The following is a 17,087-nucleotide window of genomic DNA, read 5'->3' on the forward strand; positions in this document are numbered from 1 at the left end:
AGCTGATCAATGAGGATGCCGGGTGTTGGACCCCCCTCTCGATACTGGTGATAGTTACTACAGAAAGGTCTATGTTGTGCCTGGACAACCTCTATACATGCCGGTTCATTTTGGGGTCTGTGTGCTGTCTGTAGGTAAGATGGACCACACGCACACAGCACATGGACCACTGTTAATTTAGCAGTTCACGCTAACCAACAGTCTGTTTGGGGAAAAAAAAAAAAAAAAAAGATATAGAAATATATATATATATATATATATATATATATATATATATATATATATATATACACATATACACACACACACACACACACGAGGCTGCTAATAAGTCTTTGGCTTTGTGATTTTTTTTGTTTCTATGGTAACGAATATTCATTGTGCTATGTCGCATACATTGGGGGATCAATGCCCTTCATATTCCACAGTTAAGAACTGGGTTGCCAAATTTAAAATGGACCACTTCAGCACTAATGATGGGGAACGACCAAGAGTGGTTGTTGTTGCGGAGATCGTCAATGCTGTGCACAATCTCATCCTGGAGAATCGACGAATTTCAGCTAAAGCAATAGCAGACATCATGGGGATTTCCTGTGAACGTGTTTGTGTCATTATCTATGAACATTTGGACATGAGGAATCTATCTGCAACGTGGGTCCACAAGTGTGTGACAACAGATCAGAGAAACATGCGAGTGAAAACTTCCCAGTCCATTTGTCACCGTTTCCAGACTGATAAGAGCTTCCTGGATCGACTGGTCACTATCGATGAGGAGCAGTCAAAAGAGTGGAGGCACAGTGGTTCTCCTCGTCCAAAGAAGTTCAGAGTGCAAAAATCAGCCACAAATGTGATGGAGTCTGTGTTCTGAGATAAGGAGGGTGTCCTGCTAGTGGATTACCTTAAAAAGGGTTCCACCATCAATTCAAGGTATTACATTGAACTTTTGGACCAACTGAAGGCAGCCCTGAAGGCCAAGAAGCACAGCAAGCGGTCCAAAGGAATCTTGTTCCTGCAAGACAACGCCCCCGCTCACACTGCACAACCGACCACGTCAAAACTGGCAGAGCTGGGTTTCCAGCTGGTTGACCACCCACCTTATTCACCAGATCTAGCTCCCTCCGATTATCATCTGTTTTCAAACTTGGAGAAACACCTCAAGAGTACCAAATTTCATACCATTTCTGATGCCATGGCTGCTATGGATGCCTAGTGTGAGGCACAACCGAAATCCTTCTTTTTGCTAGGCTTACAGAACTTGAAATACCGATGTAAGAAGTGTGTTGACATCAGTGGAGAGTATGTGGAATAAATGTAAAGTTTCATCATACTATATCCTTGCTTTCTGGGTAAAGCCAAAGTCTTATCAGCAGCCCCTCCTATCTGCAAGTCTAGTCTCATACTTTCAATGAGACTCAGCCATAGATTTCAAGGTGTATGCAGAAAAAAAACACGAATGATGCTCATTTTTAATAGATTCATTGCAAATAATGGCTGTTATAATTGGACAATTTTTCATAAGCGAGCGTGAACTTAGCCTTAGGGCGGCTTTGCACGTTGCGACATTGCACGTGCGATGTTGATGGGGTCAAATCGAAAGTGACGCACATCCGGCGTCGCAGTCGATATCGCAACGTGTAAAACCTTTTTGATACGATGAACGAGTGCAAAAGCGTCGTTATCGTATCATCGCTGCAGCCTCCGACATTTCCATAATGCCGATGGTGCGACAGGTACGATGTTGTTCCTCGCTCCTGCGGCAGCGCACATCGCTGTGTGTGAAGCCGCAGGAGCGAGGATCATCACCTACCTGCCTCCCGGCTGCAATGAGAAGGACGGAGGTGGGCGGGATGTTTACATCCTGCTCATCTCCGCCCCTCCGCTTCAATTGGCCGCCTGCCGTGTGACGTCGCTGTGACGCCGCACGACCCGCCCCCCTAAGGAAGGAGGCGGGTCGCCGGCAGAGGGACGTCGCACGGCAGGTATGTGCATGTGAAGCTGCCATAGCGATAATAATCGCTACGGCAGCTTTTACTAGATATCGCACGTGCGACGGGGGCGGGACTATCGCTGCAGCATCGGTAACACATTGTTACCGATGTCGCAACGTGCAAAGCCCGCCTTAGACCTACTTTAGACATTCCCGAGTCACGTATGTATTATCTGCGTTATTCACGAACAGAACACGCACTTTTTGTCTATTGAGCTGTTCACGTTTGTTTTTTGTGTTTCTCCAAAAAAGGATGGAGACATGTCAGAGTTTGCTCCATGTCACAGATCAAAATGATCCATAAAAGTCTACTGGTGCATGAGCACGGACAGCACACGGATGGCATCAGCGGGTAACACTGCGGGCTGTCGGCGAGTAATACCGGAATGGATAGGAGAAATTTTGTCATTTCTTCATCCATACGTGAAAATCACTGGTGAAACACTGATAACCTGTCCATGGTTTGCGCATGACAAATCATGGATGTGAATGAGGAGTAAAACTAACAGACAGTATGTGCGGTCTGCTACGGGATTTCAGAGGCGTATATAGAGGGAATCAGTTAGCAGGTGTTTGTTATGTAAACCGAGAGCTGTATGATATAAGGGCTGAGATCCTGATTCCAGTGATGTCACTTAAAGGGCTTCTCCAGGATTATTTTTTTTTTTAATATGGATCCTCTTCTGTTCTGGGCCGCACCGACGACATGATCGTCACCGTTATACAACCAGCATGATGTCGTCAGTCTCGCCCAGTCAACTGTGCACAGCGGAAGAGAAGCTGCTGAATCGCCGGAAGAAGCGGTCTGTGACGCGCTGTACCAGCCAAAGCAAAAAGGTAACTAGCAACCACCTGTTAGTTCTTAGGCCATAATGTCAATAAAAAAAAAAAGTGTTTTATCAGCAGGAGATTATCACGATAGGACTAGATGTCTATCCAATTTCAATCGCACCCATACAAGTCTATGGATGTGAGAGAAATATCGCACTGCACTCGCATTAAGGCCCCCTTCACACGTCAGTGATACTGGTACGTATGTGCTTGTTTTATATGTACCAGAATCACTGACATACGCAGACCCATTATAATCAATGAGTCTGCTCACACATCAGTGATTTTTCACTGAACGTGTCTCCGTGCAGCGTACACGCGTGTCCGTGATTCTGCACGGAGACAAGTCCGTTTTTTTCTGGCATCACTGATGACTCACTGACCACACTATGGTGTGATCCGTGTGTGATGCGTGAAACACGTACCAGAAAATCACTGACATATCAAATAACATTTTCCACTCACCTTGCCAGCGATTCGCTGTGCAGCCTCCGCTCTCTGCAGCTCCTGCCTGGCTCATGAATATTCATGAAAGCAGGAACAGCCGACCGGAAGTAGCTGCAGAGAGCGGTGGGCGGACACTGCAGAGCCGAGGAGTTCAGCACCATGGACAGCGGGAGCGAAGGCAGGTGAGTAATGTCCATTTGCAATCACGGATCACGGAGGGACACGTGCGTGTTTTACACGTCAGTGAAGAACGTCAGTGTTTTTCACTGAAGTGTGAAGGGGGCCTAAAGCGGAGTGCAGTGCGATATATGGATCAGCTGACAATAGAGGAGATAAGGAGATTAATCCCTCCCTCTCCTGCACAGCTGTGCTGTGATCGCAGGATCGGATCACAATGGCGTGACACTTTGCTTACAACAACAACAGCGCCAAGGGGCCACGGGCCAACAGCGCCAAGAGGCCACGGGCCAACAGCGCCAAGAGGCCACGGGCCAACAGCGCCAAGAGGCCACGGGCCAACAGCACCAAGAGGCCACGGGCCAACAGCGCCAAGAGGCCACGGGCCAACAGCGCCAAGAGGCCACGGGCCAACAGCGCCAAGAGGCCACGGGCCAACAGCGCCAAGAGGCCACGGGCCAACAGCGCCAAGAGGCCACGGGCCAACAGCGCCAAGAGGCCTCCAGTGCCATGAGGCCAATTGGCCAAAAGTGATAACCATTCCATCAGCACTATGTGGTCATCGGCCAACATCGTCCTGTGACCCCAGGGCCAGTAATGCCGGAGCAGCACATTTTACAGCAGACTGACCCGTTACTGCTCCTGGGGACCCTATAGTCAGGTGTGACAAGTCGTGGTCATGGGGCAGTCACCACATAACAGCATTACCTGGAGCAGCTGCTGCAGTCAGTATATGATGATGAGCGGCTGTCCCATCCTCCTCCCTCATCATCCTCTCCCTCCTCATGGGGGTTATTGTCCCTCAGCACTTCCATACTCCGCGCCTTCACAGCACAGCTCAGGGTATCATGTCGCTGCGCCGCCTCCTACACCAGCGCCGAGGTGCAGAGCGTTATAGCAACGGCTCCAGGTAAGTTAATAGATCCGCCCCTTCCAGGAGCACAAAGTGATTGGTGCGGCCGTACACGTGATACGCTCCAGCGCACTGAATTCTGGTTATTGTAGTTAGGTAAGTGTAGCTTTGTGTACACTTGGATAGGTCGGTAAACTCCAAGTCCCAGAGCTCATTGGGCCGTATATATTTTCAGTCTGTGTGGATAAAAAAGTGAAGATTCCAGGGGGAGAGTGTGCTGTGCCGGCGGTTACATCCTCCGGGACCTCTGTAGTACAGTGCAGACAGAAGACACCACGTAAAGTCTATGGGGAGAAGCCTGAGCTGTAGAGACATCATGTAATCAAATGCATTAAAAAACTTGTGGAGAAAAAATACAAACATTTTGGGGATTTTTTTTTTGTGGGGGGAAGGACAAATAGTGGTCTGTATTGGAACTAGTTTCTGTATTGCCACTGTTTAATCCCTTACACTTTCTATGTCTATTCTGGCTTCGGTCTTGTGAATGAGGCTTGTATTTTAAATATCGAGAGATTATATGATATAGAAACATAATTATATATATATATATATATATATATATATATATATATATAAAAAATAAAGAATATTGAAAGATTATCGAATTTAGACTATATAAGTATAATATATAAATAAAGTATAGCAAGATTAATCCCTGATTTTGGACAGTGCTCACAATGTTCCTGCGTTCCTTGTGTTCCGTCCGTTGTTTTTTGCGCCCCGAGCTGTTGTTATTGATATTATTTTGGGGTATACTCGTATATACAATGTTTTGATCTCCTGTTATTATATCTGTTTAATTTTGTTTCAGTTGTTGCGGCAACCGAAAATCTGCAATTCTGGCATTTTTATTTTTTTATCATTATGTTGTTTAAAGATCAGATTATTTTATTTCATAGTTTGGATTTATCTGTGTTTTTATTTCTTAATTTTTATTGTGGTAAAACAGGGGAGATTTAAACGTTTGTTTTTTTCCATATTTGTTTTCTTTTTACTCAACTTAATAATTCACTTTGGGGACTTGAACCTGCAATGGTGTTGTGGCGCCCTGGACAAGCCAGGACGTTACAGGTACTGCAACAACACACCCCACACCCCGGTTAGGAACATCAAGGTCAGACACAAATCCTTGTTGCCTCCCTCCAGGGGCTGATGTCCACACCAGGTGGGGCGGAGCCAGGCGGTTGGCTCCTCCCACCGAGGAGTTCACAGTCCTGGAGGCGGGAAAAGGAAGGCAGTTGAGAGTGTGAGTCAGGGAAGTAGCAGTGGAGGAACTGACTGGCCGTGTCCGGGTACGTGGCCCGGGCACCTGACAGCAAGGTTGGCAGACGGTGGTGACCGTCTGCAGGAGAGGCCGATTGACGCACAACCGTAAGGACCGGGGACGGGCGGTGGCCCGCCAGTACCGGATCGGAGAGCGAAGAGAAGCCAGCACCATTCGGCAGGGCCTACGGACCCCGACCAGGCTAGGAGTCGCCGTTAAACCGGTCAAATCCGTCAGCGACGGGAACCTCCGGGGTTTCCCAGCAGTAAAGACCCGACTGAAGGCAACCGTCCAAACCGTGAGGGAGAGAAAGCTACCGCCAGAGCTAGAGCTCCCAGGGCCAGAGCCTGCGGGCAAACAGGGGCTCCCTTAGCCAACCTACCGCTGGGAAGCGGTTTACCGGTGGGAAGCCATCGGGGCCGAGAACATAATACCGGTGCAGGGAGAGACAGTTACCGCCAACCTACCGGGAGTGACCGTCGCAGCCATCTGTGGGACTCGTCCATCCAGCCGTTTGTTTTACCAGAGACTCCGTGTACGTTACTGGCTGAGTAAGTACCACTGTGCCGTCTGGCACTGCGCTGCCCCGCGACCCTGCACCTGGCCAGGCCCCGCAATCCACCTTACAGACAACAACTCCGGGCCCCGGGACTACCAAAATCCCCCTACCCACGGAGGGGAGGAAAACATACCAGCTGCTCCCTGTCATCGCTCCCGGGATCCCCGTACAGAGCAGTCGTGGTGCCCCAACCTCACCACACACCGTGGGTGGCGTCACAAACCAACACCCCAAACACCAACAAACCACCCCTTTCACTCACGGGCGAGGAGTGCCGCTCGAGTCCCCGGATCCGGCCCACCGCCCGAGCCAGCGAGCAGCAGCAGCGCTGGACCCGAGCGTGGTGAGCGCAGCGCCCCGCCGCCCGCGACAGTGTGATCACTTGTTCTACATACAGTAATGACAACACATCGGCATCCCGCCATCACTTTGCAGGAGATAGAACAGCGTGCCCGCCAGCATGTGCTAAATGTTAGGCTAGGGACCCACTTTGCGTTCACCTACTTGCAGTTCTAAACGCACGTTCCAGAATTTTAGCGCTAAAAACGCATGCGTATTTGCCGCGTTTTTGATGCGTTTTCAGCGCTTTTTACATGCGTTTCCACCTGCTTTTTGCCAGATGCGTTTTGTAAATCTTTACACTGCTAAATAAAGTTTAAACAGTCAAAAATAATGAAAAAAGAGAAAGAAAAGGATTAAATACATAATTTCATAAATTATAAAGAAAATAGAAATATATAATGAAATTATAGCAGTAATATAGTATTTATTAGAAAAATAGCAATAAATTCTAAATTTTCTTTAATTTAATTGTCGGATTATGTGTGTGTGTGTAAAGGGACATATGAAATCATTAAATTAATGTGCAAAAAGCATGCGTTTTGTAAGTCCAAAACGCATGTTTTCTGTACAGAAAAAGCAGGTAAAACGCAAGAATTTGAAGGAATCTTGGTTTTTGACCATTCTCATTGACTCCAATGTTAGCAAAACGCACCCAAAATGGCAAAAACAACTGACATGCTGCTTCTTTGAACGCATGGTTTTTGCCACAAAATATGCAAATTAAACGCAGCGTTTTAAAACGCAAAGTGGGGTCTGGAAATCACATTTATCCATTGAATATCATGGAAACGAAAAACGCAGGCCATTTGGCATGAAAAAGGTGCTTCTCAAAACGCTGAAGAAACGCAGGTAAAAAAGCAAAGTGGGTCCCTAGCCTTAAGGCCCCGTTACACGCAACGACATTGCTAGCGAGATATCTCTGGAATTCGTGATGCACATCCGGTGTCGTTGGCGACGTTGCATGTGACACCTACGAGCGACCGCTAACGATCCGAAAAACGGCAAAAATCGTTGCTTTATTGTTGACACGTCGTTCCTTTCCCAAATATCGTTGCTCATTTTGGACGCAGGTTGTTCGTCGTTCCTGAGGCAGCACACATCGCTACGTGTGACACCCCGAGAACGACGAACAACAGCGTTCCTGCGTCCTCTGGCAACGAGGTGGGAGTGACGTTAATGCGGCTGCTCTCCGCCCTTATTGGTGGCCTGCTGTGTGACGTCGCTGTGACGCCGTACGAACCTCAACCTTAAAAAAGACTTTGTTCGCCGGCCACAGCGACGTTGTTAGGAAGGTATGTGCGTGTGACGCGTACTAGCAATATTGTTCGCCACCGACAGCGATTTGCCTGTGACGCACGCACGACAGGGACGGGTGCAGTCGCTAGCGACATCGCTAGTGATGTCGCAGCGTGTAAAGCGGCCTTTACTGTCAGAGATTGACAGCGGCATGTCACAGGTTAACAGCCGCTTCCAGAGCACCCTTTCACCCACAGCTGTTAGAGGGAAAGATGCAGGCGAGGCGCAGGGCCGACATTGGGGGAGAGGTAAACTGGGTAATTACCCCGGGCCCCACTCCCTTGGTTCCCCACAAGGTCTACAGCCGGAGCTACACTGATAATAGCATTAAAACAGTTAATAAAAACCCCACATATTTGGTATCTCTGCGTTTGTGAAAGCCCGATCTATCAAAATATAAAATAAATTAATTTGATTAGTTAACGGTACAATGAGAAAAAAACATGACAGAAATACGTTTAATGGTCGCCACAGTATTGTCATAAAATGCGATAAGAGACAATCAACATTAAATCAGCCCCAAAAAGGTACCAGTAAAAAAATCAGCTCAGCACAAAAATAAGCCCTAAGATAGCCCCATATTCTGAAAAATGTAAACATTATGGGTCTCAGAAAAGGAGACAAAAGCAAAGTTTTGTTGTTTTTTTTGTTGTTTTTTTTTACAAATGTCAAAATTATTTTTCACCACTTAAATAAGAAAAAAATTATATGTTTGATATCTGCGTACTAGTACTAACCTGGATAATCGTCACGGTAAATAAAAAAACTCAAAAACACCATTGTGGAATTGCACTTTTTTTTTTTGCAATTTTAACGCAATTGAAATTTTTTTCCCGTTTTCCAGTACATTATGTGGTCAAATGAATGGTGTCATTCAAAAGTACAACACATCCAGCAAAAAAACAAGCTGTTATATGGCTATATGGAAGGAAAAATAAAAAAAAATATGACTCTTGGAAGAAGAGGAGGAATAAACAAAAAATGGAAAATCGCACGAGGGTGAAGGGGTTAAAATCCCTACAATAGCCATATAATAGCATTATGAGAGCTTCATTATTTGAATATTTATGTTGGGTTTACTAACAAACTAAAAAGAAAAATCATATCCATTAAATGTAATTAGGGTTAGGGTATCTCCTTGATTCCTAAAATCAGGCAGGCAGAACTTACAAGGCATTAAAGGGAATCTGTCACCAGATTTGTCCCCTATAAGCTGCGGCCACCACCATTAAGCCCTTATGTACTTCATTCTAAAATATTGTATATAAGTTCCCTAAGCCGATCTGTATAACATAAAAAAGAGCTTTATTATACTCACCTGTGGGGCGGTCCTGTTTGTTGGGCGTCGCTAGTCTCGGTCCGGCACCTCCTATCTTCTTGCAATTGTAGTCCTCCTTCCCTGCTCCGTGTAGATGACATGTCCTATGTCATCTACACAGTGTCCTCCATTCTGCTCCTGCACACTTATCTCTGCCCTACTGAGGACAGAAGAAAATTATTGTAGTGCGCATGCGCAGCTGTTCTTTGACCTTTCCCCGCACCTGCATATTACAGCAGGGTAGAGAGTAGTGTGAGTGAGCAGGCGTGGATGAACGACTCTGGGCATGACGTAGGACGCGTCATCCACATGGAGCAGGCAAAGGATGGCGATCGCAAGAAGAAAGGAGGTGCCAGATCAAGATCAATGATGTCCACCGGATCGCGCTGCAGTTGAGTATAATAAAAGCTTTTTTTATGTTATACAGAGCGGCCAAAGCACTTGTATACAGTATTCTAGAATACTGTATATAACAGCTCACTGGTGGTAGCCACAGTTTATAGGGGGAAATCTGGTGGCAGGTTCCCTTTTAAGTTCTACAGTCCACTAACACAAGACAGGAAATGTTGTCATAGGGATTTTGGAACACCAGGATGGGGCTTTCTAATTCAAATGTAGCTTTTTTGTGTTAATATAGACTTTAGTATGAAGTGCATGGAGCTCTGTGGTGAAAATTACATTTAAGTAAATGATCCTATGAATATGTTCTCCTTACTGACTCTGCAGTTTATAAAACCTATTTTGATAAACATTTTTAGCTAATTCTTAACCTTTGTCCGACTGAATAGGTACAATTGTAACTATTCCGTTTTAAAATTGCAATACATTTTTTTTTTCCAAAAGCCGTAGAGGGCTGAAATTTCGTGACATCTCTGCAGTTTTGGTCCAGAATATATTGGCCAAATTTCAATAAAATATCTCCACCCCCTTCCGAGATAAGGGGTCGCTGCTAACGTTGTAAAATTATGCAGCCTGACGAAGGTTAATATAACAGGTCCTGTGTTCAGAACCCCCATTTCTTGGTTAGAGTATAAGTGGTTACAAAGAGCGTCTCTCCCTGGAGGACTCATCTTGTATAACGCAGAAGCCCAATGATGGGAATGGAAGTGTGTATCTGTGTGTATGTGGTGGAGCCTAGAATGTACGGACTCTTGGTGGTATGTACAAGTGCATCTCAATAAATTAGAATATCATCAAAAAGTTAATTTATTGCAGTAATTCAATACAAAAAGGGAAACATATATTATATAGAGTCATTACACACAGAGTGATCTATTTCAAGTGTTTATTTCTGTTAATGTTGATGATTATACAATAAAGGTTAGGAGATAGAAATCTTTAATCTGCACTACAAAAGGAAGGAAGATCACTGAAAGTCGATCAAGTTGAAAATTGTGATTTTATTTTCTACGCGTTTCGGAGTTATTTTAATCTGTCAGGAAAAATCAGTAATTTCCTTAAGAAGGAGTTGAATAATTCCGAATGCGTAGAAAATAAAATTAGAATTTTCAACTTGATCGATCTTCGGTGATCTTCCTTCGTTTGGCAAAGCGGATTAACCCTGTCTGTCTCCTAACCTTTATTATCGATTAACGTGTATTCTGCAGCTGCCAGCTTTTTGGTTACGTGCTTTCAGTGGTTGTGTCTTTACACAACCAAATCAGGTTAGTAGAATTAATTTCATTGCTAACTGGTGCCGCCAGGCAAGACACCACGTGCGCCTCTTTTCTGTCTCACATCAATGTTGATGATTATGGCTTACAGCCAATGAAAACCCAAAGGTCATTGTCTCAGAAAATTTGAATAATTAATACAAAGCATCTCAAAGGCTTCCTCCACAAGTTCATAACAAACATAGTTTTACTGAACATAAACTTGAAATCAATGGTGTACATTGGAAAGTGCACAAATTTTCTCATACGTTTTATTGTCACAGAGCATCACTTCAGTCCTTCAGACCTCCATAAGTCCTTTTCTGCCCAACACTACCCAGCCTAGTACTACATCACAGTCCTTGGAAGTCATTCTCCTCCTCAAGCAGTTCCACATCTTTTCCCTCTGTAAGAGGACAGCAAGACATGTATTGGATAATGTGTATGTGTCATCAAGGTGCCTAGCCTCAGTGGTGTGAAACCTGGAAAGCAGACTCCAGCTTGTATAGTGCTGAGGGTTTCATGGGTCCAGATTTTGAGTCCAGTTTTTAGGAGCGGCTGGAAGTGCAGGGTGGGACTGACCACTCTGATACCTCCAACCCTGGTTTTGTCAAGCAGTATAGGTCTCATTTAGAGCAGCTGAGCTCTCTCAGAAGTGGTCTCTCTGGAGAGAGGAAAAGACCTTCTGCAGCTGGTCAGTGGCATTATGGGGCTAACAGAAGGAAAGTGGTGTTGTTTTGGTTAGGCGGGTGAGGCCGTGCTATATTAAGGACTATTTATTTTGCATTTTTTGGTTTTGTTTTACCTTTTGTGCTCGGGAGAGGCTGTTTTGTTTAAACCGTACCTGTAAGTTTATGAAAATGTTTTGGATAACTGCATTGCCTGCCTATGTGAATGCTATCAACTACCAGAGCGCTTAATCTACCACACCTTTTAGAGGGATGTTGATAATATGACCAGAATGAACTACAGTATAAGCTACTGCAGACACCTAGGGGACACCCCCTGAAGACACTCATTTCGTTCCTCGATCACTTGTTCCTTTGGTCAGTTTGATTAACCGGCTCCACTACATCAGTCTGTGTTATGGTCACCTCCTTCTTTTTCTTAATTGTTTCCTCGGTCACGTAATCCTCTGTAACTTTCTTCCTCTCTTCACCCAAGTCATGTGACTCTGCTGCAACTTAGACCTGAGTTACATCTCTGCTGCAGGCTGGGTCCTAACTGACGTTCTAACAGAAACTGCCTCCCTGTGCACTAGCTCCTCTCCTACTGGCTAATCCCATCTGTAAACTGTCTCTGCCCCTGCGGTCTGTTGCTGGACAGACTTAACCTTTCACCTACATTTCTATACACACACACACACACACACACATCATAATACAATACCAGCAATTAACTCTATCTTCTTCATATAACAGTGCTATTCACTATGCATCATACCTTATTGCATATTACTATACATGTAAACAGTACACATCACCATCACAATAATGCAATTCACATTACACTTCACATTAAAGAATGGGCATAATTCACATTACATAACATTAACGCGATTGGTGTCTTCAAGGGGAATGCAATGACTAGGCTACCTCCTTACACATGCAATCCACAAAAATAAACATTTCGGTCTTACATGATCTTCATCAGTAACACAGATTGCTTTTAGATATAAATAAAAGCAAGACTGCACTATCGGAATAGTCTGTGTGCTTCTATTGCAGATGCACCAACTATTCCGATAGGGCTGTCTTACTGCTATTTATATCTAAAAACAATCTGTATTATTGATGAAGGTCAGATGAGACCAAAACGTTTATTTTGGAAATTACATGCACAAATAAAATACATGCATAATTTTGCAGTACCAAGTTTTTTATACTATTTATTATAGGACAGGACTCGGTGTGTGCACCTCCCTGATAGCTCAAGAAGTGCAGTATTCCTATCTTGGCGTAAGAAAGTGCTGGCTTTTTTTCCCCCTAAGAGTATGTTTTACCGTTAGTTTATTTTCACTTTCTGAGTGCTTTTCTCACATTTTTGACCATTGGAGGTTTGTTTGAGCCTTGTTAAAACATTTTTGTGGCTTTTGTTACTGTAGTTTTCTGGTCATATTTTTATTTCTTTTCAACAATGAAGAAATTGCTGGTTGTTTTTCCAATCAAAAACACTAGTAAAAAGCCAGAGAAAAGCTTCTATATAAAGCATAGAGCATTTTCAGAACAGAAAACGCCTGAGCAGTGGTTAGCGCACTTCTTTTAACTGCTTGGTGTCGTTTGAGACATGAAGCTTTTCGCAGGAGAATTCATATGAAAAAAATGTTATTCACATTCCTTAAAATTCACATCTTCATAACGACCTTCAGGTCAGTCAACTACGGCAAGCGTCTTATACCATGCCAGGAGCAGGGTCTAAGATGCTTGTCTCAGTGTAAAAATAACAGGTATAATGTATTTTAATGCTTCTACGTAGAAAGGTTAAATTCTCCAGCGGAAAAACTCCAGAATTTCAATATTTGTACTTAAAAAATTTCTTCTTGCTGAGCAAGTTTTTTTTATTTAAATATTCGCATAAAATCGGGTCCATAAATTCAGGCAATAAATAAGATCCAAATAGGGGGTGGTAGCCTCTCGGTCCGCTAATGTGGCTAAACTGTACTGTATAGCCACATATGGTGTATCACCACATTCAGCAGAAATTGTGTAGCAAATTTTGGTGCTATTTTCACCCATTTTTTTGTGTGAAAAATATAAAATCAGGGGCGAAAACTAAATTTTTGGGGTAAATATGTAAATATTTTTTCTTTACTGCCTACTGGTATAAAATTCTTTGACATACCTATGGTGTCAGTATGACCACTGCACCCGTAGATTAATTTATTGAGGGTGTAGTTTGTAAAATGAGGTCACTTATGGGGGTTTTTTTCTGCAAAATCTGCACTACAATATGGTGGTCCTTCCCTACTCAGCTTTGTACTGTGCCTCAAAAGTTGTTTTCGACCACTGATGGAGTATTGGGGCCACTTGTAGCCAAGATCAAATGGTGCTCTTTACTTTCCGAGCCCTGCTGTGTGCTCAAATAGTAGTTTTTCGCCACACATGGAGTATCTCTGTACTCAGGAGAAATTGCACAAGTTGTATGGTGTGTTTTCTCCTGTCACCTATGTGAAAATGCAAAATTAGGGGCTAAAGTAACATTTTTTGGGGGAAAAAAAACATTTTTATTTTTTACTTCCTCATTACCTTAGTTCATGTGAAGCAGCTGAAGGGTTAATAAGCTTCTTCAATATGTTTTTGAGCAACTTGAGCTAGCCAGTTCTTAAGGCCCCGTTACACGCTACGATATATCGGGCGATATGTCGTCGGGGTCACGGATTCTGTGACGCACATCCGGCATAGTTTGACATATCGTAGCGTGACCTTATCGTTGCTCGTTGACACGTCGTTCATTTTCAAAATATCGGTCACATTCCTGAATGCAGGTTGTTCGTCGTTCCTGAAGCAGCACACATCACTCCGTGTGACACCTTGGGAACGACAAACACAGCTTACCTGCGTCCCGCCGGCAATGAGGAAGGAAGGTGGTGGGCGGGATGTTACGTCCCGCTCATCTCCGCCCCTATGCTTCTATTGGCCGCTGTGTGACATCGCTGTGACGCCGAACGTCCCTTCCCCTTCAGGAAGAGAATGTTCGCCGCCCACAGCGAGGTCGTTTGGGAGGTAAGTACGTGTGACAGGGTGACCGACTTTGTGTGACACGGGCAATAAATTGCTTGTGACGCACAAACGATGGGGGCGTGTGTGATCGCACATGCGGTTGCACGATTAATCGACGCGTGTAACGGGGCCTTTAGAATGGTGTCAGTTTTGGATATTTTCTGTCGTATAGGCCGTTCAAAGCCACTTTAAGCGTGATATGGTCCCTAAAAATAATTGTTAAAAATTCTGTGACATACCTGTGGTGTCAACATGCTCATTGCACCACTAGATATATTAATTGAATGGTGTTGTTTGTTAAGTGTGATCACTTATGAGGGGCTTGCTTTACTGCATGTCAGGGGGTTTACCAATGTGACATGGCATCCTCAAACGATTGCAGCAAAATCTGCACTCCAACACTCCAATATGGTGCTCCTTCTCTTCTGAGCTTTGCACTGTGTCCAAAAGTAATTTTTGACCACATATGGGGTATTGGTGTACCCAGTAGAAATTGCACAACAAATTATATTGTCCATTTTCTCCTGTTTCCTTTGTGAAAATTAAAAAAATTAGAGAACAAGCAACATGTTTGTGTGGAAAATATCTTTTCCTTTTCACAGCTTAACATTATAACATTATGTGAAGCACCCTAGGGTTCAAGGTTCACCTTCAAATACATTTCTTGAGGGGTTGGGTCACTTGTGGGGGTTTCTGCTGTTTTGGGTAATCATGGACTCTTTAAATGTGACATGGCATCTGCAATCTATTCCAGCCAAAATAATTCTTCTTTCCTTCCAAGCCCTGCCGTGCGCTCAAACAGTAGTTTTCCACCACATATGTATTCAAGAGGAATTGCACAACAAATTGTAAGGTCCACTCTCTCCTGTTACAATTGACATGATTAATCTAGGACTTATTGTCAGCTATGGGCTGCCATTAACTCCTTATTACCCCGATTTGCCAACGCACCAGGTCAAATCGGGAAGAGCCGGGTACAGTCCCAGAACTGTCGCATCTAATGTATGCGGCAATTCTGGGCAGCTGCTGGCTGATATTGTTAGGTTGGGGGGCTCCCCATAACGTGGAGCTCCCCATCCTGAGAATACCAGCCTTCAGCCGTATGGCTTTATCTGGCTGGTATTGAAATTGGGAGGGACCGCACGCCGTTTTTTTTAATTATTTAATTATTTATTTCACTGCACAGTATAGACACGCCCACCGGCTGCTGTGATTGGGTGCAGTGAGACACCTGTCACTCAGCGTGGGGGCGTGTCTCACTGCAACCAATCATAAGCGCCTGTGGGCGGGTAAAGCAGGGAATACGAGATTGTTTAATGAGCGGCCGGCTTTTTCAAAATAGTAAAAGCCGCCGGAGCAGTGTGAATGCCGTGCAGCGCCGCGCCGGGGATTGGTGAGTATGAGAGAGGGCTGCTAACTTCAGTCACTCAGGGGATTAGCAGTCACCGGTGAGTCCTTCACTGGTGACCGCTAATCAGGACGCCGAACAGACAGAGCCGCAGCATGACAATGAAGTCGGGTGAAGTTAACCTGTCTGTGTCTGCTGTCATCTGCCATTCAGCTCTGCTACATGGCTGTCTGTGTCTGCTGTCAGCGGCCATGTAGCAGAGCTGAATGGCAGATGACGTAGTAAAAAAATACGCATTACACACGCATTACACACGCATTACACACGCTAGTAAAATCATTAATTTATTCAGAAAAAGCATCGCACTTGCGTTGCACTCGGACCTAAAGTGAACTAAAATCAGCCGAGTTTTTTTCAGCCCAGTCGGACTGATTTTACTCGCATAGATGTGTTTCCAGCCAAACAGTAGTTTTCCACCATATATGGGGTATTGGTATACTCAGAAGAAATTGCACAACAAATTGTATGGTTTATTTTTTTTTTGTTACCTTTGTGAAAATAAATAATTTGAGGCAAAAGCAACATTTTTGTGTGAAAAATTAAAATGCTCTTTTTTTTCCTTCTATATTGTTTTAATTCCTGTGAAGCACCTAAAGGTTAATAATTTTCTCAAATCTGGTTTTGAGCACTTTGAAAGGTGCAGTTTTTATTTTTAAATGGAGTATATTTTCTGTCACATAAGCCCCTCAAAGACACTTCATATATGATGTGGTCCATAAAAAAATTGGTTTTGTAAATTTTATTGGAAACGTCAAATTGCTGGTAACCATTTACTTTTCTAACAAAAAAAACCCCAAAAAATTAAAAATGATGGTGATGTAAATGTTGTTCGTTAAGTATTTTGTATGGTATAACTCTCTGGTTTAAGGGAATAAAAATTAAAAGTTTGACAAAAAAATGTGAAAATTTAGCAATTTTCAAAAATTTGATATATTCATAAATAAACGCAAATAATATCAACCAAAATATACCACTAAGACCCCCCTTCACACGTCCATAATAAAAACCTATTTTTCACGGTCCGTGTTGAAGGATCGTATAGCCCTCTGTGTGCCATGATTTTGGCACATGTGTGTTCTCCATGTACTATCTGTGATAGCACTGAGATCAGGAACTTTTTACTCATCTGTCCCTGGCGCTGCTGTGTGCGGTCGCTGCTGTCTCCGGTGCTGCT

The 17,087-nt window shown here is 44.0% G+C and overlaps 1 protein-coding gene across 2 annotated transcripts in view; it reads right to left on the minus strand.

Annotated features, from left to right (window-relative positions):
• The window catches only part of INTU (inturned planar cell polarity protein), a 102,130-nt gene that overhangs the window by 82,041 nt on the left and 3,002 nt on the right, over positions 1-17,087 (minus strand). Inside the window, exon 1 of one of the 2 annotated variants that reach the window (XM_075336177.1) lies at positions 4,151-4,397. The exons of the other annotated variant lie outside the window; for it this stretch is intronic. Within the exon in view, the coding sequence (XP_075192292.1) occupies positions 4,151-4,257 (107 nt within the window). The 5' untranslated portion in view covers positions 4,258-4,397. Of the gene's footprint in view, positions 1-4,150; positions 4,398-17,087 lie in introns of those variants that run through there. 2 annotated transcript variants of the gene reach the window in all.

This window comes from Anomaloglossus baeobatrachus, chromosome 1, assembly GCF_048569485.1.
Source record: "Anomaloglossus baeobatrachus isolate aAnoBae1 chromosome 1, aAnoBae1.hap1, whole genome shotgun sequence".
Taxonomy (NCBI): Eukaryota; Metazoa; Chordata; class Amphibia; order Anura; family Aromobatidae; genus Anomaloglossus; species Anomaloglossus baeobatrachus.